This window comes from Rhagoletis pomonella, unplaced genomic scaffold (genome assembly GCF_013731165.1).
Source record: "Rhagoletis pomonella isolate Grant_MI unplaced genomic scaffold, Rhpom_1.0 Rhpom_scaffold_00004, whole genome shotgun sequence".
Classification (NCBI taxonomy): domain Eukaryota; kingdom Metazoa; phylum Arthropoda; class Insecta; order Diptera; family Tephritidae; genus Rhagoletis; species Rhagoletis pomonella.
The window spans coordinates 32,243,626-32,269,786 of record NW_023458558.1 but is presented as its reverse complement, the minus strand read 5'-3'; the positions used below and the strand labels follow the sequence as shown (position 1 = coordinate 32,269,786).

Below are 26,161 nucleotides of genomic sequence, written 5' to 3'. Positions count from 1 at the left end.
TTGCTCTCTTATGCAGTTCATCGTATTAATCTTTTTATTACATTATTTTTCTAAGAAGTCTGTGATGTGTTTTATGTGGAGTGGTGGAAGATAGATGTATCAGTTTAATAGAATCGCTTTCTTGAGTTCTTCTCTTTGAAGTATGAGATCGCAAAGATAGCACCAGCGATTGCAACTAACATGCCAAATAAAAGTATAAAGAATATTTTTATATTCGACATTCCCGGTTTAGGGTCGTCTTTGTGCTCACGAGGTGGTTCATAGGTTTTCGCGCGTGGTACAATAGTAGAGCGTGCTGATATCTCTTCGGGCTGTATACAATACGAAATCAAATTTTCGAAAACGTGTTGATAAATTTATAATTCAAAAAAATGTTGAATTTTATCATTCAAAAAATGTTTGAATTCATAAATACTCACCGTAACATTTATATCGAGATCGTAAAACTTGATGCCGAGTATGTCGTGGCTGTCGGAAAGATCACCAGTTGTCGCAGATAGTCCCAAGAAATAGCCAGTAGGCAACTCAACATCATTCACGACAAAACAATTTTTCCACTCGCCTCGGTTTTCCATATCCGTGGAAATTGAGAGGACATCATTTTCATAACGTATACTCACATGCGTGTCGTAGTCCACATTTCGGAAACGCACCTCGCAACCTTCAAGTTGAGTATGAGTGCCATCTCGATCATGATCATATGTCCATGTGCCATTATTTATCATAGCACTGAGGTAGGGATGTTGATGCTAATTATGGAAATCGTTTTTTAAATTTATATTTCCATACTACATTGCTATCGAGTTAAATTACATTATGTGGACCATTGTGATTGCTGTATGTGTCCAATATTACCGCCAAGCCAGAGAAATAATCCTTGCTGCCAAACACAGGTCCTGTCTGCATACGCTCTTTCGTATACCAAATAGCAAATCCGTCTCCGTATAACTCGTTGCCTTTACCGTGTACTTTGAATGTTACATGTACCTCCCAATTACGTGTCATAACGGGCTAGGCAACAAAAACAACCATTAAAATATTTCTTTCCATTCATACATTATCTACGAACTTACCGAATAGTTCCACAGTGCACCGCTCTTTGATTGCAAATCCGGCGTTAGTCTTATGTAGTTGCTGGTGACCATTGTGTGACCCAAGAAATCCCAGTATGGTAAATTTATCCCAACGCCTGCAAAATGCAAAAGACCGAGCTATACATGACGCCTGTTCTTCGACTTTCTTTGTTTTAAATACGTCGATTTAATGATCGACACTGAAGTTCCCAAAACTCACCTTGGAATGGCCGTATCAATGAATGTTCACGCTTCATATACTCATTGCTACTCGTAGAACATACGCCGTGTTTGAGCAGTGCTAATAAAATTACCGTAAGAAAACAAACCAACTTTTCCGCACACAAATCCATCTTTTTCGCAATTAACAAATGGAGTCGTCAATAAATTCGCATTAATTCTGTAGCTGTCAAACTAATATTTGTAGTACTGGCAGATTATCGATGCTATCGACAAGATTATCGATGGTTTCAGACTGACGATAGTTATATAGATGGTCGAACAACTATCGAGTATCGATAGAAACCACCATTTTATCTTTTTCCCCTTGTCTAGCAATTAATTGATTTTACAGCGCGTTTACATTGGACAATGCTATCAATAAAGAAATATGTATTAGTTGTCAAAACCTCAATGTATGTAAATGTATGCATGGATCAGTGAAAAATTGTGTTAAACATATCAAAGCGGTTTTCTTATGAATCCCGTGGCTCGTATTGCCTGATTATAAAAAGGCAATAATATGACAATCGAAAAAGAATATAAAGCTAAAAATGGCAACGTTTTGATTATAAAATGGCAATAGGATGACAATCGAAAAAGAAAATAAACCTAAGAATGGCGGCTTCTTGCGCTTATTTGCAATAGTACCACAACTGTGTCGTAAGTGTCGTATTGTTGTATGTCGTAAACTTTAAAAGCTTAAATAAATGTTTAGAGAACTTGAAACGACAACCAACTATTTTTTAAGACTGCAACAATTCATAATATGACTTTGATGGTACTTTGTGAACCCCCTTAATAAATTTTTTAACTCAGCGTCTATACGGCAAAGTTTACCATTTCGCAAATTATTAATTGCAAATAATACGTGCGTATAAACGTAGTAGATGCCTCGGACTATCCTAAATATTGGGCTTACTGGCGTCCCTAAAACGGTGTTCGTACGAGGCGATTTTGCGTTCAACTCACGAAGGGGTGCACGAAAAATAAGTTGAAAATCTCATCGCACTGCCTCTCTTGCCTACAAACAGAGTTATTCTGGCGGCAGAAATTTTCCAGTCTGAAGCCGGCCAATGAGTTAACTATCGCGTTGAAACGTCTGTTCTGAGGAATGATCCAATTTACTCTCCCGCTCGAACAGTTGGGTCTTGTATATGTCGCATTATATCGGCTTTGGTGAAGCAATAAGAGAATACAAGATTGATGACATTTGTGTACAAAAAGTAAACAAAGCCGAACTGGGTGTTAAAAGAAATTGTCAGAAGACCCAATTTTCGTAATCATAAAGCTCTTTAAATCTATTTAATTTTTTATGAATAAGGCCATAAAATATAGTATTTAGAATAAGATTTATTGAGGAAAATTTTAAAAGGGGTGATTTTTGTAGAAGTATTAGTGCATTTCTGTGCATTTGAAGTCTCTGAGGTGCATTTACTTTTAGACCAGAATTGTTAAAATCGACAAAACCAAGGTAGCAGTATGTTTTACGGTGCCACCTTTGTTCGCTTAATCGTGATTGGAACGTATATTCTTTGCATTAAATCGACTTTGCACCTTCTCGCGGTTTTTGCTGTCAATTAAGCAGCCTTGAAGAACCAAGACGTTACCGAATTGTCCAATTCACTGTATTGGAAAAATTAAAGACAGTGACAAAGACAACGAGAGAAGTGTGAATGTATTATTGAAAAAGTGTAAATGAATTGCTATTGTCTTGGCAAAATTGTCTCATGTAAACGCCGGGTTAGTTTCGGCAATTCTTGGTTCAAAAGTATCGATTACAAAAATACTTGGTATCGAACGAAAAGTATCGAGTATGAACTTGTATTTACTCGTATCGTTTCATACCTATCTCTCACTAATCTCATTTGTTTATAACAAAAAGTTGTTGATGTAGAATAATAGAATCCTTTAAACTAGCCTTGTTTTGAAAAATATTGAGAACAATTAAATGCACTTCTGAAGTAAACATTCTTAACAATAAAGCAAGAGTGTGCATACAAGCGGCGAGGAGTGAGGATGGATGAACGAAATTTCCGTTCAAGCTACTACGAAAAAGTAGGATGTTATTCTGTGGAGGAAAAGAAGTCATTAAATAAACTGCTCCAAGACAATATACGCAATCACTCGAAGCTAAAACAGTTTTGTTTAAGCTATACGGTGCCTACTGCACAACGGGGTTTGTTGTGGAGTATTATACTTGGCATATTGCCTCTCCATAAAAACTCTATGGATTATATCTTAGAACAGCGCACTGCAGTCTATGAGGATTTGCTCCGCGCAGTCACTATGATGCAATATATAGACCAGACTACCACGAAAAGTAAAGTACTACAAACAATGTGGCTATTGGAAAATGGTCGATTGCTACACCCATTAATTGGCCCACCAGAAGATGACAGTAATTTTATGGAAATCGTTAAAGTACTTTTGCAGATATTCGACAATGACGTGGAAACTTATTGGATAGCCAAAGAGTTTTTTGCATGCACTAAGGGCATAGAGCAGGAATGTTCAAAATTAATGGAGCTCTCTCAGACATTGCTGAAGCGTGAAGATATAGAATTGCACAAGTGAGTAAAGACACTTTAAGGTTGCGTTTCTTTATACATTCCAGATAATCCCATTTCACAGCCAGAATAAATAGAATGAGTTTGAAATATACGTTAATATATCATCAGGAACGTTCTAAAGAACAATTAAACAAAAAAGTTTATTCCAGACGTTCAGAATGAATTAAGGAATGCAGCCTAAACGTTTTCAAATTACATATATACATTTTTTTTTATAAATTATAGCCATTTAGAGAGATTGGGTGTTTACAACACAAGTGAAATTGTGGAAAAATGGTATGTAACGTGCTTTGCTGGGGTCATTACAGACACGGCTTTAGTTAAAGTATGGGATAAAATTTGCGGAGGATCGAGAAAAATTGTAGTTTTCGTTTTCCTGGAGTTAGTTAAAACACTGAGAAAACATGTGCTGAATTGTAATTCCTTACTTGAGCTCAAAACTTTAATTGAACAGGTTTGTCTTCTTTAATATACTTACCTAAATATTTAAACATTGTTCACAAATACATTGCAGGTTAAAGATCAAGATGCAACCATAGTTAATAAAGCCATTAAGACTTGGCAGAGTAACAAGAATCACAATGAGATTACTGTGCACTGATAAATGGTTTATAGTTATTTGGTTACTTTAGCTTATTTTTTCGTTGTACATACAACAATTACGATGTACAATTTAAATATACTTGAATATAACATCTTTTTTATCAGCAACTGTTTGCAACTCCAATGTAACAGGACATTGCAACCAATATGATAATAGTTCTTCCGTATAACCAATAAGGAAATACATCTTCCGCGGGCTTATTGCCTGACGGACAATGGCAGCTATTCTTATCATATTGTGCTGTCTTTTGATAATCACTTCGGAAACGACTAGCGCATGCCAAGTACCGGTCATAAATTTCCGCAAAAATAAGTCTTCAATTGCCGTCTGCGAAGAGCGTAATCCATCCAACATAGTTGCTGTGAAAGAAAATTTCTTAGAAATAAAAGGGGAATTCGACTTTGGTATTTTTTTTTTTTACAAACATGTATTCCATGAGTTCCAAGACTTTCGATGGGCAATGTAATGGGGCGGATTAGCCATTTCATAAGTGAGCGCACGGTTACGCTTCGTAGTGACACGATAGCGGCCAGCCTGCACGCGGCTGCACACAGGACTTGTATGGAACGCAGTGGACGCAACAGAAAGCGCTTGCGGCCACATGTTTGCATTCACCAGCAGCTGTTGTGTACACTGCAATAGGAAAGATGTATAACAAATTCAATTTAATTAAGAAATAATTAAATACCTTTCTCAGCAAATCCATTTTTCTCGAGTAAATTATCGAAAGACGGTCAGTGTGCAAACGGCTGTTTTTTGTGTCGTAACTAGATATGTCAAATTGACAAAAATTTTATAAAACAAAACAGAACTGATAAATAACACCAAAAGATAATTTACAAAAAAAGTTGGCTGTTTTCTTTTGTGCTTTGTGCTGCTAAATCATGTGCCTTGCTGCTAAATAAGCTGATACGTTTGCTGTTGGTGCTGTCATTGCTACAATTTTTATAAACTTTTATTTATCATTTAGAACAAACGTTTAGTTTCCGAAATTGGTAAGCAGGAGAAAACTTTTGCAAATCACAGACCCAACAAATTTGACAAACAAATGTCAAAGACAAGATGAATGTCAGAACAGGGATAGATCACAAAACTTCCACTGGAAGGCACTACCGGACGTCACTGGAATGCACTACGGGAAGTATAGGGTGATAAATAAATAAATAAATAAATCGGCATTTTTGCCCGATTTCGGTTTCCGATAGTACATTTTAGTACCAAAACGCAGTTTCGGTGCAAGTGTTATCGAAAATTAGCAAAAACAGTTGCAAGGCCAATGAAGTGATAGCTGGATTGTCAAAAACAGCTGAAAATTGTTTTTGATCTCCCACAACCCATTATTATTTGCGTCGGAGGTTTTTTGGTGTCCATTTGTTTAATTCTGATGTTTATTTTTTGGCTTTCAAATAGCGTTTGTGAAATATTATTGTTTTAATTGTTGCATCTGAAAAAAGTGTAGTGTAGTGCTGAAATATAATTTGTGTAAGAAAATGAGTACCTCTCGCAATCTTCTGCTACGCAGTCCGGATAGTGAAGAAATCGTCAGCAATGCGTCCAGTAACCTGTTGTCTAGCTCTCCATCATTATCCTCCCTAAATCGATTGCGAGATACATTCCGCCGCTCGGAAAGTATTTCTTCGCAAATAAGTGCAATGGTCTCAAGTGCAGCTGGTGTGGTAACCGGAACAAGTAGTGTTCAAACAGGTATAGCGTCGGAGGTATCTTCAGCCTCATCCCAAACTTGTACACCCAAAAGACGAAGGCCCGGTGAGTCAAAAACTTCCAAATATGTCCATATTTACTTTTGTACGTATTAATACATATGTACATACATTATATGCACAAATTGAATAGTATTTTATAGCTTCTAATTGTTTGTTTTACACTTTAATTCAAATCTTGCACATATGTATGTGTAATCACACATACACTCCGCTTCACTTATTTAAGTACATTTTTATTCTTCACGAACCAAACTTATACATATCTTTACTTATAGACAAAGCATAGGTTACTATAAACTGTGCTTTTAGACGTGAAACATGGTACAATAATTAAAGGTATTGGGCCGTATGAATAAAAACTAAGCAATTGCTTTTTCTTAAAATTTCATACCTTTTACTTAAATTTTGTTTGAATAAATTGAGTAAAAGATCTGAAATTTTAAGAAAAAGCAATTGCTTATTTTTATTCATACGGCCCATTGTCTTCCCAGAGAGCGCATATTCCGATCTGCCTTATTTGAAAAACATCATTGTTGCCCACACTAAAAGGTTCACTGCTAGGGAAAAGGAATATTTCCATACCCCATATACCGTATATGTACACGTATTTTTTTAAACAACCCTACTTGAAGAGGACTTATTTAATTTGTAAAAGCAGGAAAAATATATGCCCAGCTAAGCCCCGACTAAATTGGTTAGCAGTTGGACCAGAGAAAAAGGGAAGTTAGCTGATTGGGTTTGGGTGGGCAGGGGAAGAGGGGATTGTTGTCGTAGGAAATCTTCACAAGCCGAACATGTTTTTGGTAGAGTCTGGACAGATACGAGATCAGACGACCCAGATTTATATCAAGCCAAGGACTGTCACTCCCGCATCATTCCCCAAAAACCCTTTGGAGAATAAGTATGCTGTTACGAAAACAACAACAACAACTTCAAAATCCAGACCTTAACTGGGACAGAGTGACGCTGATCTCTCGCGACAGCTGAAGCTGTTCTAATCCTATGTTGAAAACCATCGTACGTTCAAGTTTGCTATGAAGCCAAGAACCGGTACGTTAGCAGTAGCACTCCTCCAGAGAGAGTCATCGCTCCAATTTTATGGCTTACCACCATCAACTCAGTACAGCTCAAGCTCAACTAAAAAGTAGGTAGTAAAAGTAGGCCGATGGGCTGAGCAATATGGTCTTAGAGTGAACCCAGAGAAAACAGGATTAATTCTCTTTACGGCCAGCAATAAGTTTCCTAGCTTTGAATTACCAAAGCTGAATGGAAAAAACCTCTTATTATCAAAACAAGCGAAGTATGTGAGAGTCATACTGGATCCTAAACTAAGTTGGAAAATATCAAAGAGAGAGATAAGAAAGCAAGCATTACATATTCCTGTAAGCGGCTTTTTGGAATACATGGGATCTTAATTCAAAATTGGTACTCTGGATGTACACAGCGGTTGTACGAATCTGATCTTATGTTACGATTCGTTGATATGGTGAACAGCATTAAGGAACCAGTGTAATCATGTAAAACTAGGCAAACTTCGGAGGGAAGCATGCATCGGCACTACCTTAGCATCAGACCATCTGCCCAAAGTCATCTCGATTGATAAACCTGCCGACTTTGCTTCCGGGGATCACCGGATCTCTGTCAACTTCTCCAAAGTTGATTGGAAAGGCTTCGCCGATGTTACTGAAAGCACTTTCATTGTCCTCCTCACTCCAACCGACGGGAGTGATCAGAAGGCTGCACAAACTGCCAACACCAAGGGCGCCTCTTGTTTTCACCAGCGGTGAGGTAAGGGTAGCCATCGGGAAGGTTAAAGCTTCCAAAGCCATAGTACCCGACGGAATTTGGATACTGATCTTATTTACAAAAAAAGTATGTATTTTGATATATGTATGTACATATGTAATGTAATACATCTACATACATATGTACTCATAAACCAAATCAAACGTTTATGAAGTTAGTTAACAAATAAAGAATAATAAATGTGCATATACTATTTACATACATACAGTGAACGAAAAATTTTAGTCCACCCCAATTTTGACCAGTTTTCACAATTAGTATTTTTTGTTATTTAATTTGAATTATTTTTTTTTTATATAGCTCATTCTTTAACAAAACCCCTATAAATCCAAGTTCACACTTTGTGCAATATTTAAAACAAAAAAATTCAATAAACTTTCGTAAAAGTTTTGAGCTTTTCAATTTTCTAAACAGATTTTTCAAAGTTTTTTAGGCCACTAAATTTTAGTATAATAAGGTGCAAGTTTCGAGTGGCTAAAAATTTTCTTTTTAGAATTCTTTTGCCGATGGTGTTGGGGTTTTCTTGCATATCAAAAGACGAGTAATTTGTATAATTTACAGGGTTGCATAATCAGTACTTTTTTAACTCAAAAAATTAGTGAAGCAAAAAAAAAAAATAGTTAACACCTAATTCCGCACAAAAAAAGCGGTTCATCTGCCGATTCCCCACGTAAACTTAAATTCCCCACAAAAAACGGTATTTTCCCCCATTCTCCACGCAAACGATCAGACATCTTCATATAGGGACTTCTGGAATATTAATTTAGATGCACTTTTCTCGGACCTTGGCAGAATAGACTGGGAGGAATGCTGGCATTGCCAATCAGTTTAAGTACGCTAAACTTAACTTCCTTGGTAGTACTCTTAGAGGTGCTTTTGACAAACATGTGGCTGTTCCTACTGTCCCTCTTAGATGTTCGTCTTGCCCGTGGTATAAAAGAAACGTTCAGTCGGCCATCAAATTGCGAAACAAGCTCCATTCACGGTGGGAAAAAAATCCCACCTTAGCGAACTGGGATGCCTTTAGGTCGGCTAGGAATATTTCCGCTTACGTTACAAGGTGCGCTAAGCGCGCTTACTATGCAAATAAACTAGATTCCAATCTACCACCGGGTGTCTTGTGGCGCAATATCAGTAGCCTTAGGGTACGCCGTAAGGAGAGTGTGCGATGCACTCTATCACCTGACGACGTCAATTATGCCATTCTTGGGTCTTGTGTGTCTAATGTAGTAGCCCCCACAAATGATTTTCGTCCTATGCAGGGTGATGAGATTGTGAAGGTATACAAGAATAGCGGAGAAGCAAAACGGTAGAAAGAAGGATATGCGTACATATTAGCAATTAATTGGCCAAGTAGTGTAGTAGTTCAGCCCTAAAGCGCGGTGTACTCTTAATTATTTTAATTTTATGTGGCAGAGAGTTCCAAACACGGACATCAAGCACAAAGAACTGACGTTCAGTTACAAGACAGCTAAATTTCATACTTAGTAAGTTTTGGGATCGAGACGATTTGGTAAATTGGAGTCGCTCTTTAAGATAATTGGGGTTCTTGAGAAGTAATCACTTTGTGAAGAAGTGTTAGGCATCTTAGCTTTAACAAGTCATCACATTTTATAGAAAAAATTTGTTTGGAAAAGACGGATACGTGCTCATGGCGTTTTATACAATAAACGTATCTCGCAGTGTTGTTGTACAGGACATTCAGCTTACCACGACGCAGACTATCACAGTTGGCATACAGTTCGCATCCATATAATAGCGTTGGTAATAAGTGTGATTTTGCTAATAGCAGCCTAATTTTCACTGGGGTAAATTGCTGAGTGGTCCATAAAGATCGTAGCATACCATAGTCTTTGCCTATTGTACTATAAATGTGATTATTCCATGTCAGATTCTGTTAAAAATTATTCCAAGGTTCTTTGCAGTCTCCACAAATTTTATAACAGAATTGTTCAGTGTCACTTCATTGCAGTCGTCGAGTTTAAAAGCCTTTTTATAAATAACGATACACTGGGATTTGTTTGGATTTAAGAGTAACCCGTTATCGTAGGCCCACTTATTGACGTTTTCTAAGTCAGCGTTGAGATTATTAATACATTTATTGACGGACACAAGAGGACAACTTACATACAATTGGAAATCATCGGCATAACATGAATATTACTACTGTAATAGTACGTATTGAAGATCATTCACGTATAATACAAACAAAAGTGGACCAAGAATTGAACCTTGGGGAACACCTTCAGTTATAGGTAAATAGCTGCATGAGATGTTACTGGCACAAACAGCTTGCGAACGATCACTAAGGTATGATTTTATTAAATTCAACGCTGGCGAAGAAAAGTAGAATAATTTTTTAAGTTTCAATCCAAGTAGTCCGTGATTAACAGTATCGAACGCTTTGGAATGGTCCAGAAGTGTTAGAAAAGTTACGAGATTGTTGTCGATATTTAGCCTGATATGGTCGGAAACCTTAATAAGCGCCGTAGTGCAGGTTCTGTTTGATCTAAAACCGGATTGATGCGGACTCACCAAAGTGTTGCGACTCAGGAAGGACCTTATCTGAGAATATCGCTATGCCACGCAGAGAACCAAGTCTCGGATACACAAATAACGTCGATGCCAGACGATTCAAAAATGTCTCTAAACTCGTCTATTTTAGCCGGAAGGCTTTGCGCGTTTAGATGGCAAATTGTTAAGCCATCTTTTTGCTTACCTAGTATGCGTATCAAGTTATAAGTGCTGTCATTGCCTTTGAAACGAAGACGACTGTTAAAATTCATAACAACAATATTAGCGAAGGCACCAAACTTTAACAGCGAACATAATAACACAAACAGTGGCGCGTATATCCCCATATTTAAAAGCAGGAGGTGGTAAAATGACAGATAAGAAAAAAGATGGATTGAAAGAATAGGACAACAGAGAAAGCTGACGACAACACATGTTGAATAAAATTAAAATTAAACTAAAATCTATACTAATACTAAAATCTATACTAATAACTAGGAGAAAAACGTGAATAAATAGCGCAAAATTAATTCGTGAGAGTGTATTTACTTCTTGTTTGTTGTGCATGTGAGAGCATTCACATCTGCTCTGGTACATACCAGTTGGGGCTCTTTATTGACCTTCCGTCTTACATACACTTTAGCCCTAATGGAGAACGCTGACGTCAACAATTTCTTACGCCGGAGCTCTGAGGCATATGAAATTACCTCCCGCAGCACTTTGGGCAAGCTCTCATGCAGATTAATGTTTCCATAGCCGGGCTGATCAATATCGGCGAGAGCTGGCGATCTCTTACGAGATTTGCAGAAAGCAGCGATAAATCTATCGATCATTCGTAGAGAACAGCTTTATGACTATTAGCGCACTGTTGTTGTTTGTTTTGCTTTTGCTCCGCAATCGAAACGCATCACGTAGTGGCGGTGCCTATGTCAGACAAGCTGCTTTGAAATTAGGTAAGCTGAGCACGAACATCAGCGATTTCGCCGCGTAAAATTTGAACCTCAGCGCTAGAGTTCTCTACTGCAGTTATTCTCTTCTCCATAGCGGTTAATGACTGCTTTACATTTGTTATGTCACCGGCCAACTCACCGATTTTTTGCATCACTCTTTCCTCTGAGCTCTTAATAACAGCTGTCAGCTCTTCAACTAGGGAATCTCTCTGCTCGTCAAATCTGCCATCCATGTTTGTCACTGCAGATGAAGGGGTTTGAGGTGTTTTTGGCGATGCAGGTTTGTGAGATGGATTATTATTCCGTGTTTTGTACATGGTAAGAAAGCAGTTGAATCCTAATGCAGCCAGGAAGAATGTTGATTCGCACGCGCACACGGATATGATACCAGCGGCAATTTTAATTTATAATGACTCAATAGAAAAGTGAAAAACCCGGGAGCGCAGCAGAAACACGTCTTATTCGCACAATGACATTTGCGTATGTGCGAAGAAATTGTAAAAATCGCTGGCAAGTTTTCCGACTTCTACGGGATTTTTTTTTCACACGATTGGAAAAGTTTCAAAATTTAAAAAGATGTGCACCTCCACAATTCATCGAAAAATATATAATTTTTGATCTACTTGGTTTAAATCGGTCACACTAGTTGCATAGCTCTTTACAGCTCATAAAACTACTTACTTACTTCGAAGTCCTTTACTTTTGCTGAATGCTTGGAGACAGTAGATTCTTCGTACTGTCCTCGCCCAGTTCCAGACCTACTCGCTTTCCTTCTATGCCCATCTTGGAAAAACCAGAACAGACTTCGCGGTAATTGTTACCGATGATGTCTATGTCATCGGCATACGCCAACAATTGTTCAGCTTAAAGAAGTCGCATGATGGAGAGTCGCCGTGTGTGAAACCTCGTTTGGTATCGAATGGGTCGGAGATGTCCCTTTCAAGACTAATCAAGCTGCTGGTTTTGCTCAGCATAGTTTAACACATCCTTATTGGTTTCGCGCACAAAATTTCACCAACAGGTTTCTTATTAGAATTTCAGACAAGCAAATGGATACATCGCTCGGGCTTAGATCCATAGTCTACCGCAATTTTTACGGATGGGTCAAAAGTCGACAACAAGTTTGGCAGCGGGATTTACTAAAAAAACCTCTCACTACAAGCCTTCGGCTGCGATACGCAGTTAAGAAACTTTAAAATCACGTCATGCATAATCACGCAAACAAAAAAAAACTTGTAACTCTTCGCACATAAAATAATATCAGTCTCACGTAAATCACGCCTGATTACGTTCATGGCCTCATAATGTTTTTAACCTTTGCTATATTTAAGGAAGCTACGTGAGTATTTGAAATATTTCTCACGCTCATGCTTGAATCATGCACTGGCACTTCAAATGAGTTAGCTGCTAAAATTATCAGAAACGCGGTATCACTACCCGGGCATAGTAAAATAACTGGAAACTGTGCGGCATGCGAGTTCGCAAAGGAAGGAACCGACCTACGCTTAGTTAACTCTGCGCATAATGCCGACTCAACATCACCTTTCATTGATTTGACCAACGAAAATAGAACAAGACACCTGCCTGTTTCGTTTAAAGACAGATCTGGCCAAGTTTATCGAAGAAATAAGATTTAAGGCTCTTCAATGATTGATTGCCCTATCATCAGGTAAAGGGACATTATTATTACTAGGTACTGTTCAATGGGAGCACATATACGCGAATGCGATACTCCGTGATCGATTTTCCTCGTATCTGCAGAGCCGAAGTGGAGGTGAAGAGTATAGCGCATTGTTTGTAATAAATATTTGTTCTATCCTACTGATTCAACGGAACAAGAGCTCACTAAAGTGGCATCAAATGGGCTTTACTGAACTAAGTGTACCTCTCTGCCGGACTATCCATTGGTAGGGCTACCAACTTGGCTCAAACCGTGGCGTTTTTGGCCCTATTTTACTTAAAACGGCACTCAATTTTTCAATTTGGCACAATAATATTTCCACACGTTTTTGTGAAATCCTTTGTGCTTCTTATTCTCAACTAAATTTTTTTAATTTCTATAAAGTATATAAATGGTTTATCTAACATTGACATTGGACTTTTGTTTTAGGAACGTGTTTCTAATTTTAATGCTAAATGGGAAGAATTTATAAGAATTTCACCTTTTTTAGCACTTTTGTTTTGCTTTTTGGCACATTTTGGCACTTTTTTATCCTCAATAATTCACTTCATACCTAAATATAGTCGGCAGCCCTGTCCATTGGTTTCGCGGAGATACCAAATTCAGACATTGCTGCGTATCGTGCATTCGTGCTATATATATAGGTGTTGCTTGTCGATCCTCCTATCGCGGGTCTTTTCCAAGATTTAGTCTATGGTGGATACATCAGTTCTAAAACTACTTACTCTGATAAGGGTCAAATGGTTCGTTGACGGTGGGGTTTAGCCTTTTACAAAATATGCCCGATAATACCTTCTATGCAAGCTTATAAGCGAACTTTTACGAGGCGCATATGACGGGCTCGTGTTTATTGTTTAAATTCGAGAAAAAATGACACCCCATTAGCGTTACTTGGGACCACGTCAACCGATTTTGATTATTCTTTTTCTATCGAAAAGGTAGTGTCTCCGAGATGGTCCCATACTAATTTAGTTTAGATCCGATCATTGGATCATGAAGAAATTAACTGTACTCTGAATCCTTTATATTAGAACCGGTTTTGTTTTTTGGTTAAAAATTACTTATTCTAATATTTTTTTGGAAAGATTAAAAATAGGACTTTATGAAATTTTTGGTCTATGTTTGCAGTCAGTTTTAAAGCTTTTTCATGGCAGAAATACACTCGGAGGTGTGTCATTGACTGCCGAGGAGCGACCGCTGTTAAGAAAAAAACTTTTTTTCTACATTTTTTGCGATGTTGCTTTGATCGGGGCTTGAACCCAGGCGCTGCACAGTGGAAGCGCGCACTGCTTACCACCACACCACAGAGGCCGCCTCATACATATGTATATATTTTGATATTCTGCGTTGGGTGCCGTGTCGGTAGCCTCGTGTGTATCTGCTGTAGTTCTTGAAAACAAGTGTGCGCAGAAAAGGTACTTTGGCAGCGTCCGTATGTCCATTTGATTATATACATAGCACGCGATAAGATGGTTACCGCCATTATTGCCACTACCGTTTTCCCCGTGTTTATTGAACAAGAAAAAAAGGTTGCCCTAACACGTAGTTTCAGCGGTTGCCTAGTGTTCAGCATAATAAATATTTACCGAATAGTTGAAAACAATTTTCACCTAGAAAATTAACTAAACAAAAATATTATTTAAATTCCATTTAAACCCGGCTTTCTAGCACTTTCAATTTATTCAGTGAGGCTGTTCTTCCAGCTACAAAAGAATACTCGCTTAGATGACAAAATGCAAACTCGGCTATTTTTCCGAGTTTAGCCAGGTCGGTTAAAAAAATGCTCCAAATATTGACACCTCAGATCTTATTAAATACCTACATGCAAATTGACAATAAAATGTTTTTTGTTCGCTGTGTATATAGGAACGGAAGGAGCAATCTCCTTAGAGAATGAAAATAAGTTTTAATTTTTTGGTTTATTTCAATTCAAAAAAAAAATAGATCTGTGTACTCTGTCTGATTGAACCCAATAAACCGGCCAACTGAAAAAGCAATTGCACTGGTCGGCCCAAACCGACAAAGATGTAGTGCCAAATAAGTAGATAAATAGATCTACTATGTATGTATGTACTTATGTACCTACGTATGTATATGATATGGAGGTATGCAATGCGACCAAGAGGTAGAAAAATTTTAAGAGAGCTCCAGGGATTAGCGATTGAATGAGTTCAACACTTGGACAGAGTTGGCCTACGTGCCTTTTCTGTCTTCTTGCAACCGCCTCACACTCGCGAAGCACACTCACAGAAGCGATATAGGTCGTACGACCATTAGCCGAATTCCAATTTGGATCTCCAAAAGAATAGTAGGGAACATCTAATTACATGCCCCTCATACCGCCAGATTTGGCTGATTATAGATTGCATCTGTTACTTTTCCATGATGTATACTTTTAGGCCCAACTGTTTTTTTATTTAGAGAATTTTGCAGCGAAAATTTGGCATAGCCATTGTCAGAGTGCCAATGCAGATCCGTAGCTTATGAAGGTGACCTCTAAGTCTGCAGTGATCCGTCAGAATTCCTGTTAGTATCCTTAATCTTGGTAAGGTTTATAATTGCCATGTACCTTGTAGGGTTGCAGCCTTCTCATAGATATTTTGCCTGCCGTAGATCTACGGTGTTACGCCAGTTTTGCTCTCTGAGTTTGTTCCTCTTCTTCGTGATCTATTTCTTGATTATGCTAGGTCCGATCGCAAGGAAAGGCTCAGGCCCTATTGAAGATAGACGGCCACTGTTCTAGCTAGACGGTCTACTTCCTCGTTACCCTCAACTCATATGTTTCTGGTACCTAAATTAACTGGATGACATTGTACTCCGCCAGGGTGTTGAGCTTATTAATGCACTCAAGGATCAACGAGGATTTGATCACCAAAGATGAAAGGGCCTTGAGTATAGCCTGGCTATCGCTCCCTACGGTGGTCTCTGCATACAGACGAATGGCATAAACCTTCGTCTGAAAGAAGCTCGGGTATGCTCCCATGAGCACAGCTCTATCTGAAATTTCCTGCCGAGGGGCGACTGCTGTTAAGAAACAATATTTTTCTAAATTTTTTTTCTGTGATGTCGCTTTGACCAGGTTTCGAACCCTGTCCCTACGGAGTGTTCTACGTACTTCTAACCACTCGGCTACAGCGGCTGCAATAAATACAAATTATATTAAAAATAGTCTTCTGGTTGAGAGGTAAGAATTTGGAAACATTTGAAAATAATACAATTAACAATTGACTTCTTCTAAAAGCCGTTATATTGAATATCGAGAGAGCGCATAAAAAAGATGAAATCAGATAAACAATGTGTGGTGGCATACATACATACATGTTTGTATGAAGTAGTATATATGCTCCGCAAACATTGAGGTTATTTATCGATTAGAGAATGATTGGAGAACTAGCCACATTCTCCACTCTCAAACGTTAGAGAACGACTCGAAAAACTATCGAAAATCATAGCGATCACAACAAAAACGAGACTTAGTTCTCGACTCGAGAAAATATTAATTCTCTTATCGAGTTCTAGTGTTGATTTCTAATGGGATTCGCATGTGAATTTCAAACTGTTGTTTTGCTTTATTAAATAAAACGCTTTGTCTGTAAAATTTTTATTATGTAAATTTGCAATAAAATAATAATGAATTATTTTAACTTAAAATAATTTATGATTCATTCATTTGAAATATTGCTTATTTACATTTATTTGAATTTGCCTTGCTTCTCTAAACGCTCTCGAATCGTATTCTAATGTAGTTCTCTAACTACGTCATCACTAGTTATCTAATGTAGAAATCCAAATTTCTCTAACGTTAGAGACTCTGTTTGCTGGGTAGCTAATATTAACATATGATCCAAATCTGAATCATCGCAGAAAGGAATGCGGTGTGCGAACTCGCAAAGCAATACTTACAGGTCTATTCTGCGCTGGTAATAAAGAGTTTGTAACCGGTAAATAAAGTTCCTGTCAATTTTTAAACCCTTTTCGCATTCTGTGTACTCTTGTAACCGGTAAATTTTGTTACCATCTCATAATAATAATAATAATAGATTGGCGCTTACACATATGTTAGTGTTTGGCCGAGCTTCTCCTCCGATTTGTGGCGTGCGCCTTGATGTTGTCACACAAAGCGGAGGGACTTACAGTTTTACGCCGACTCCGAACGGCGATTGTATTTTTATGAGAAGCTGTTTTTCATGGCAGAAATACACTCGGCGGTTTGCCATTGCCTGCCGAGGGACGACCGCTGTTAAGAAAAAACCTTTTTTCTATATTTTTGCGATGTTGCTTTGACCAGGGTTTGAACCCAGGCATTGTGGAGTGGAAGCGCGCACTGCTTACCACTACACCACAGCGGCCATAAGCTGGTAACAAATTATTGCCCCGTAAAATATGCAATGCCAGGATTTGCACAATTCTTCATAGCTGAATTCCTGAATATTTTAACTGCATTACCAATGTACCTAAAATCACGTTGACAAGAACTGGTAACATTTTTTGGTAATACAATTTTCCGGTTACAAAATCTTAGGTAACGTGCAGAATAGACCTGTTAAGGGTGTTTTAACCGTTAAAAACATTTTAGAAACGAAAAACTAGCGAATAGTTGTACGAATGTCAAAGTGACAGCGCCGTTTGGAAAATCAATAACAAAACCTAAAAACACAAAAGTTGCGAGCGAGCAAACTCACCACCGGATGTGAGCGACTCCAAGCAGAGATACACAAAGGACTCAAATTACACGTTTACTACGCTTTTTAGCTGTGAGAAGTAAACACTTGATGTATACAGTCATCGGAGAAGTTGCCAGTCAGTCGCGTTATGCATATCTATGCATACATACTTTACGCTGCACTATTTGACAAAGCACAATACAAATTTCGCATTGGAAAATTGCACTTTTGCAAATCATAAAAGTATTACAGTGTTAACAGATAAAAATTCGCCAACATATAAAAAAGTTCAAAACCTCGAAATAAGTGGCAGAATTGTTTTGAAAAACAAAAAAAAGTTTGATTGAACCAGTTGGTACTGCATTGAAGGTAAATGTGGATGGGGAGGTGCACTTCGATTTTTCACCAGAGCAAATCAGTATGTGCGATAATTATCCTATGTATAATTACTTGTGTCTTCTTATTTTTCAAGCGATTCAAAACTCATCAACTTTGTGGCTAACAAAATCAACGGAGAAAGTCGTCCTTATTTTCATCATCTAACTGTGTAATTCCTAGCAGACTTACCAACGTGTGGCCTTTCGGAAAGCAATTCGCCTATGCGCATCCAATACCCATAACATGCGCACCCTGGCTGATGAAACCAGGAAATTAAAGTTGAATAACAACAACAATAACGCAGTTTACCAAAAAACCACTGTAACATTAGTAGCACAGTCAAACAATTCAAATAAGATCGCCAAGATGCAACAGCAAGGCAACGTTGCGACCGCTGCCACATCGACGGCTGTTCAGCAAAAGCAGCAGCACCAACAGCAACAACAACACAAACAACTGCAGAATAATAACTCTACAACAATAACGTTGCCGAAGGCTTCGCATGCAAACACAAATGAAGAGATCGCCGGCGGTGTGCAGGACACCATTTACCTTTGCAATTTTCGCGTCTCCGTCGACGGCGATTGGTTATGTCTGAAGGAGCTACAAGATCTTGACATTGGGCAGCAGCATAGCGGTGGGAGTGGCACTACAACGGGCTGTGGTCTACAGCGTGGCACACAGCTGGGCAAAAGGAACAAACGCTATTCGGGAATGTCGAATGGACTGGATGATAATGGTATATTGACAGTCCGTAGCTTGCTGGGCCGTCGTTTTAACGACGCACCCGAACATGTGTACAAGACGAATAGTTTGTCGTCGTCGCACTTGCTTACCGCACGACATGCACATGCAGATAATGGCTTGATTGGTGTGTTTGGTGTTGGTGGTACTGGTGAATGGTCCAATCACCGTAGGTTGCTTGTTTAACTAATTTCTTTCTATTGACATATTTTCACACATACACATGTACATACATGTAAATAGTAGAGTCATACATAGTTTTCTTTTCGTAAATCAGTTTTTTTATCTTTTGTGTTAATTTTTTAAGAACTCTTTAAATCTCAAGACTGTGCAAGTCCTTTTTAAAAGTCGGTCAAATTCAAGAAATTCCAAAAGTGATTGCAAGAGCTGTTACACCTTCCATGTAAAGTGACTTTCGAAAGCAGTTTTTATTTCCGAAGGTCAAACTTTCCGGCACTACTTTTTGTCATTTACACAGTGAATGTAGTAGGTTCTACTTTCACATGTGTTAGCAGACATTTTATGCTTATAACCAGGGAACGGATTTTTAGGACATAAAAACCTATAAAAAAGGCAAAATAAAGTAACGAAATAGGCTGGAGTAGGCAAAATAAAATAGCGAAAAAGGCAGGAAAAGGCACTAGGTATTGCAAAAAAGGCAAAAAAAGGCAAAACAAAATAGCGAAAAAGGCAGGAAAAGGCAAAAAAAAGGTATTGCCAAAAAAGCAAAATAAGGCACTAAAAAAAGACAGAAAATACGAAGAACAATCAAAAAATATATTTATTTTAGAAATTTTTATATTACAAGTAAAAAGAGAAAACTATGAACTAGTTTCTTTATATGAAAAATTTGTACTTTGACTCTTTGACTATTTTATCCTTTCGAGTTTCTAAGTAACATTGAACTACAAGATGCACTTTGAAGTTTTCTGGCAGCATTTTCATTCGATTTTCGCGAAGAAAAGCCTTGAATGTACTAAATGTGCGGTCGACGTAAGTTGATACAAGTGGAGCCCAATTTAAATATGGAACGTTTGAAACGTTCATATTATCAGGAATAAGGGCGTTTTCCTCGCCCTTTACAATTTTATACACACCCCTTATTGTCTTCAAGCCTACGTTAGCTGAGAAAACGGCTTTAAATTTTTCCAACACCAATTTGGCAAGAGGTCCCTGCGCTTCTATAAGCCGCATGGGCATGTGTATATTTTTTAATCTTAAAAAAAAAATTGTAAATGCTATAATCACTTTTTTAAAGGTAGAGGCAGAAAAAGGCAAATATCTTAAAAAAAGGCAAAAAAAAGGCAAATATCTCAAAAAAGGCAAAAAAAGGCAACATCAAATGTGTATACATGGAATCAGGGAAAGCTAAATCGTGGAAATTTTTAATCGAATATACTCTATCTCTTTAGCAGAAAAAAAGGCAATTTCCATAAAATCCGTTCCCTGCTTATAACAATATTACTGACCTGAAATGTTCGTTAATAATGCTAAAATACGCACAAAAGAACCACAAACTGTCTAATATTTTAATATTAAAATTGTTCATATCAGGAGAATACATAAATTTCCAGTATTTTTTTTTAAATGTGAGCCAACATTTTTAAAATCTTATACCAATTCGCCAAAATTCGTAACACACGGCAACACTGGATTGGTTTGACAACACTTGCAGCAATAATGAAAATTGCTCGTGGAGCACGAGCAAGTTGAAATAATTTCTCGAAAGCGAATTGCGTAATTTCAGTTGCAGTTACACCTTGCAAATTTTATTTCCGAACGTGATTTCTGCAAATCTGCAAAACGGGTATTTACACGTGAAAGTAGACTTTCCCTTTCGCATTTTGACAGCAAAATGTGAAGAAAAAGCGCTTGCATTGCCACGTTTAACCGCACCTTATTTCTTGAAAGCTAAAAAATAGTAGCACGCTCTTCTGCACATTGAGTTACTGCCAGAATACGTATAGTAGATAAATTTTCTCAAATTTTCAGTTTGAATAAATATTAGTTGCAGCATTTGGGACTGATATTCCATTGAAAATTATGTCAAAAAGCTGCAACGAATTTTAGAGTTATTTTGCCTATGCATATGCCCCATTATTTTCAAATTGTCGGTGAAATGTACGTTTCTCTGCTGACTGGGTACACATATAAGTATGTACATATGAATTGACTCACACCCAGCAAGAAAATCTACCAACTTTGCAATGGATACCTTTTTATTTGACGCCGATGCTGCGAGCGAATTCCGTTTTTTGGATTTTAACATCCTTGCAGAAAATGTGCGATATATGGTTGTATGTATGGATGTATGCATGTTTCCGTATTGTTTTTATGTTTTTGTTACTTCCAGATATGTATTTGAATGTAAGGGTGGTGCTAAAATTATGCAAAGCACTTTACACATGTATGTCATGGAGCAAAGTTTCTAACAAATTTAAAGCAGCTCCACATTCAAATATCTGGAAGTAACAAAACAATAAAAACAACAATGCGCAAACGTGCATACATCCATCCATACATACATATATCGCACATTTGCCGCAAGGATGCTAAAATACAAAACACGAAATTGAGTTAAGTATGCAAAAATAGTAGCTACCTATTCTTCTATTTGGTGAGAAAATTTAATAGCTGTATCGATCATGTTTACTATGTGGGTACAGTACTTTCCGTTTAAGCCATACTCGAGTTAAGACGAGCCACATAAAAAAATACACGTACTTTTTGTCGCTTAAAGAGAACTCACGATTAATACGAACAAAGTTTATATACAAAATCGATGTTTCCCTTGTTGTTCAACCAAGGTGCCATTGCTTTTGCTGTTCAACTATGGGTACCGTAACTGAGCATTCTTTTAACGGAGCATCATCCTAGCGTACAGCATGCCCAAGCCATCGCAAGCGCTGAATTTCACTAAGTGGGTGTCATTGTACAATTCGCCATTCCATCTTATTAGATAGCCATCGCCCACACGATCTCGGCCATTGATCCTGCGTAGAATTATTCTACCAAAAGCCCTCAAAGCCTTCTCATCTTTGCTCGGCATCGTCGGTGTTTTTGTTCCATTTAAAAGAACAGCCATGTTAAGGGATTGTAGATTGTTGTTCGTTAAGAAAGAGCCCTGCTTTTCAATTACCTATAACTGCCAAAACTGTCAACAGTAACGTGTCCGAATAAGCGAAGACTCTTTGTATGTTGCTAGGAGCTACTCTGTCTTATGGTTTGACTATGGCAATTTAACGTAACTTACAGGCTCTCACTTAAACATTCTCTTTAATGGATGTTGCTTACAACTGAACAACCGAAACTCAACGTAACTTAATGCCTCGTCGAAATCTGTTTTATTTTGAGTTGTTAAGTTCTACGTTACGTTAAGTTAAGTTGCCATAATCAGGCTTTTACTCTCATTCACCGCTAATTGGTTGTTAAAGAAGCGTAGTACGGTTGTAAAGCTTTTCATAACTAATTAAGTTACTTGCGAGTATTCGGATTTAAATAAATTAAGTATTTGGTTAAATTTTTTATTATAGCAGGACGACAGCTATTATCCTTGATGGCTTACATGTTACGAATTGATTTCTTATACTTCTTCTCCAGCATACATACATAAGTACATTAATGAGTATTAAGATTTTTATAATCACTCAAGTTTTTCCTGCAGGGCATGTGTCGGTTTTATATTGCGTGGAGGACTACGAGCCAGAGTACTGTATGAGGATGTGCTGATGTCGTCCCAGTAGAAATTTTATGCATACGACATCGCTGTTGGTGGCATGAGCTTGCTGCTGTGTATACATGCCAGTATAAATGAACCTTCATTTCCATTTAACACGCGTGGTTTCTCAGAGCGTATGCGTACTCTAACCATACACTTGTACTACTGCTGTATGTATATGGCTGTATTAATGTTTCAAACATACAAAAATGCATTAATGGAACAGTATTAAAGCATTCTTACAAGATATGTATCCCCATATGTAAATGCTACTTTTATGATACATTTTATTATACGGGGACATACAAAAAAAGTAGCATTTACATATGCAAATGCATATCTTGTAAAAGCTCGTTTTTTGCTGAAAATAGTATCGCACAACACGTCCGTTCACTAAAATTTTTGTACAAGACTGAAAATATTACAAAAATTCCACTTCAAATTTATCAAGAAATGTACTTAAAACAACGAGAACGTACATTCGCTTGCAATTCGCTAGAATTTGAATTTATTCGTAGAAATTCATGACTACGCATGAATTGTTTACACTAATTCACTGATATAGCAAGCATTCTTCATGAATGCGTACAACCGATTTCTACTGTGCATATATGTATGTATGTATGTGTCTGTTCTTAACAATCCTGCAAACCGGTTTTGTACCGAACCGGTTTTTGAACCGAAACGGTTTTTGAACTGAACCGTCGCTTTTTTCGGGCTTCGAACCGAACCGTTTTTATTTGGAAATGCCAAAACCGAACCGAAAACCACCCCAGCAAATGGTTCGGTTCGGTTAAAGATAAAACTGCAAAATTTGTTAGATAAAACTGCAAAATTTGTTTTCTTTGATGGCAACTACGTTAGTTGTAATTTCGCCCCTATAAAGAATGATTGAAATGTTTTTATATGGAACGAAGTACTTAACAACGCCAGCAAAAAAACCAAAAATCAATGCGAATTTTAAAATAATTCAAACCTGCACAACACATTACACTAAAATTTAATGGGCTATAAAATTGAATAAATACTTCGATTTTCTTAGTTCTGATTACCAAATTTTATCCATTGATGCAAATTTTCGCAACAAACTTTTAAATTTGGATTTATATGGTTGTCGTTATATAACGAGCTATACTTTTATAAAAAATTAATGCACATTAAACCAACAAAAGAAAATTAGTCAAATGTCGCACTTTGCCTAGTTCAAGCTCCAACCTACCGAAAATGAGGGTTTCAACATTAAGCCGACATTTTGAGTGTCAATTCAAAATTCTGAGTATGCTTTTTTCGTCTACTCGACTAGGCACACAACTTGTCCAAACCTTAAAAGAGTTTATGAAATTTTTTATAATTTCCCCTTGATTGCGTTGATTTTAAATATATATATTTTTTTTGTTTAGGGTATTACGCATTTTCTTCCATACAAAAAAAATCCCACATACGTTGCGCGGAAGAAAATACGTGAAAAATTGCCAAAAATCAATTTAAAACTTAAAAATTATTATTAAAAATTTGCAATTTAGATGAAACTTTGCAGAATTTTCATAATTTTTGCACAAGGTATGAAACTTGGATTTATATGGTTAAAAACAAAAAAAAACAAAAAATAAACAAAAGAAAAATATCCTAAACTTCCTGAAATGTCGCTACCCTATTGTTTTTTCCACCACTATACATGTACATATTTGAATTTGATCTAAGTAACAAAGCCTTTTATTTAGATATTATAGATTTGTAATATCTTTTGCAATATTCGTATCCTTTAGCAAAAAAAAAAAAATTAACCATTTGTTTTCATGCACCGGTTCTTGTACCGGTTCAAGTTTCTTCTTAGTAGTTCGAACCACTGAACCGAAGCGCACCGATTTTTGGAGTGGTTCACAGCCCTGGTTCTTAAGCATTCTTATAAACACGGTTGCCAACTTTTGCATTCTTGAAACCGGGACGAACAATGTTAGGAAAGGAGGATAGGTAAAATAACATATGTTAGGAAATAGGCTAATTTTGAAAATTTGTTATTTAGAACCACAAAAAAATATGAGTATTCATGGAAAAATATTGTTACACAAACGAAATACATGGGAAAAAATTACCGATCACCGAGTTACCGAGTACCAAGCTTGGGTGTGAAGACCCATAATATCTACGATGTATGTAACCTGCCCATGTATCGGTGTGTAGCAGGACAACGTCTTCCCGGGCTTACTAGTATTTATGTATAAACTTAGCTTATAATCAAGCAGACAGTTGAAATCTGTAAATAGAGACATTGAGAGTTTAATAGTGGTTTTTGGTAGTGTTGGGCAGTATCGATACCAAAAGTACTCAGAACTCGATTCTCAAATGGAGCGACAGCACCTGATATTTAAAAGTACCGATACTGAGTACTCCAAAGAACTCAGTACTCACAAAAGACCTCGAAAGTACTCAGCACTCAAAGAAGGAACTTGAAAGTACTCACTACTCTAAAATACTTTGTTACAATAATCGCTTTGATACATGTACTCAAGATCGATACAGAGTACTTAATATTAAATGTCGAATAGACTTAAATAGTATTGATTTTTATTTATATTTAACGGTATTCAGAAATTATTGTACTAAATATGCAGTTTCGATAATTTACAAGTGAAATGCTTGTACCCAGTAAAGTTAGCCATTCATTTGACATAATTTGGGGCTATATATTAATTTGAATAAAATACTGCCAGCTTGTGAGATTACTACAATCAGTATTGAAATGTTACCAACATGTGTTTATTTAAAGAAAGTACTCTGTACTCAGGAAAATACCCGATCCTTAAAAGTATCAATACCAAAGAACTCGATCCTCAAAAGTACCCGATACTTCCCAACACTAGTTTTTGGTGGGTTTAAGACTTAAACTCTAAGTGGATTGCAGAAACGTATTTTTTACAAAATATGCAAAAATATGCAATAACGATTGAATGCCAATTTAAAAGAAATTTTTTGATTCGAAAAGATAACTACCCAGCCAGCAGAGAAACGTACTTTTTGCCGAAAGTGCAGTTTTCGTACATTTGTCGTTTCCGGAAATGTTCAGAAAACGATTTTCATATTTGTTAATTTTTCGCATCCGAAAAATGTCATCATCTTATTTCAAAACAATAATTTTAAAATATTTGTTCAAACTGAGCATTTGAAAACATGTATATGTATTCGCCAGTAGCTGAGTGTACAGAGAAGTGTGCTACTATTTGTTAGCTTTCAGGAGGTTCCAGATTCGAATTCCGTCAGAAGCATTACATTAAAATTAGTTATTTAAATTGAAATAATTGCTGAATCTTAAATTTTTTATTTTTTTTTTTGATTCCTGTATCTATGAAAAAGTGTCTGTGAAGTTCAGAATGAAATCGTTTTCAATGAAAAATTGAATCAGACAAATTTCAGGAAAACAGCCGAAAGCGCATCCGTTTTACAACGATTTTCGATAGTTTTCTGCACATACGTTTCGGATGAACACTTTAGTGGGAGAATTGATCTGAAAAACGT

At 37.1% G+C, this 26,161-nt stretch overlaps 4 protein-coding genes across 8 annotated transcripts in view; 2 read left to right on the top strand and 2 right to left on the bottom strand.

The window, feature by feature from the left end:
• LOC118737462 (vesicular integral-membrane protein VIP36) lies at positions 1 to 1,522 on the bottom strand. Of its 2 annotated transcripts, XM_036467969.1 has the most exons (6): positions 1,294 to 1,522; positions 1,074 to 1,189; positions 814 to 1,011; positions 420 to 749; positions 251 to 311; positions 1 to 175 (listed from the first exon to the last, which is right to left on the bottom strand). In XM_036467969.1, the coding sequence occupies exons 1-6, from the start codon at positions 1,424 to 1,426 to the stop codon at positions 105 to 107; spliced, it is 909 nt and encodes a 302-aa protein (XP_036323862.1). In that variant the 5' UTR covers positions 1,427 to 1,522; the 3' UTR covers positions 1 to 104. The 2 variants fall into 2 exon arrangements, with proteins under 2 accessions (XP_036323862.1, XP_036323861.1); XM_036467968.1 differs by having other exon boundaries at positions 1 to 311; positions 1,294 to 1,520.
• A 1,596-nt stretch (positions 1,523 to 3,118) lies between these two features.
• On the top strand, positions 3,119 to 4,616 carry LOC118737463 (TBC1 domain family member 7). The gene is made up of 3 exons (XM_036467970.1): positions 3,119 to 3,865; positions 4,091 to 4,319; positions 4,380 to 4,616. Exons 1-3 carry the CDS (start codon positions 3,312 to 3,314, stop codon positions 4,464 to 4,466), a joined length of 870 nt encoding a protein of 289 aa, XP_036323863.1. The 5' UTR covers positions 3,119 to 3,311; the 3' UTR covers positions 4,467 to 4,616.
• Positions 4,448 to 5,500, bottom strand: LOC118737464 (28S ribosomal protein S24, mitochondrial). Its single transcript, XM_036467971.1, has 4 exons — positions 5,310 to 5,500; positions 5,158 to 5,236; positions 4,895 to 5,102; positions 4,448 to 4,828 (listed from the first exon to the last, which is right to left on the bottom strand). The coding sequence occupies exons 2-4, from the start codon at positions 5,173 to 5,175 to the stop codon at positions 4,539 to 4,541; spliced, it is 516 nt and encodes a 171-aa protein (XP_036323864.1). The 5' UTR covers positions 5,176 to 5,236; positions 5,310 to 5,500; the 3' UTR covers positions 4,448 to 4,538.
• A 237-nt stretch (positions 5,501 to 5,737) lies between these two features.
• LOC118737458 (protein RUFY3) overlaps positions 5,738 to 26,161 on the top strand; it is a 76,393-nt gene continuing 55,969 nt past the window's right edge. The window contains exons 1-2 of one of the 4 annotated variants that reach the window (XM_036467963.1): positions 17,691 to 18,177; positions 18,281 to 19,099. In XM_036467963.1, coding sequence (XP_036323856.1) covers positions 18,430 to 19,099 — 670 coding nt within the window. In that variant the 5' untranslated portion in view covers positions 17,691 to 18,177; positions 18,281 to 18,429. Of the gene's footprint in view, positions 6,237 to 17,690; positions 18,178 to 18,280; positions 19,100 to 26,161 lie in introns of those variants that run through there. The other 3 variants (XM_036467961.1, XM_036467962.1, XM_036467964.1) reach the window with 3 other exon arrangements.

What these genes read in the sequence shown, in the direction of transcription:
- LOC118737463 (XM_036467970.1), top strand. Translation starts at nt 3,312, where the DNA reads ATGGATGAACGAAATTTCCGTTCAAGCTACTACGAAAAAGTAGGATGT. An exon ending in GAAGATATAGAATTGCACAA is followed by an intron (nt 3,866 to 4,090) that starts GTGAGTAAAGAC and finishes TATAAATTATAG; the next exon opens with CCATTTAGAGAGATTGGGTG. An exon ending in TCAAAACTTTAATTGAACAG is followed by an intron (nt 4,320 to 4,379) that starts GTTTGTCTTCTT and finishes AATACATTGCAG; the next exon opens with GTTAAAGATCAAGATGCAAC.
- LOC118737462 (XM_036467968.1), bottom strand. Translation starts at nt 1,426, where the DNA reads ATGGATTTGTGTGCGGAAAAGTTGGTTTGTTTTCTTACGGTAATTTTA. An exon ending in GTGCACTGTGGAACTATTCG is followed by an intron (nt 1,012 to 1,073) that starts GTAAGTTCGTAG and finishes TTTGTTGCCTAG; the next exon opens with CCCGTTATGACACGTAATTG. An exon ending in ATCACAATGGTCCACATAAT is followed by an intron (nt 750 to 813) that starts GTAATTTAACTC and finishes TTCCATAATTAG; the next exon opens with CATCAACATCCCTACCTCAG.
- LOC118737464 (XM_036467971.1), bottom strand. An exon ending in TTGGAACTCATGGAATACAT is followed by an intron (nt 4,829 to 4,894) that starts GTTTGTAAAAAA and finishes TTTCTTTCACAG; the next exon opens with CAACTATGTTGGATGGATTA.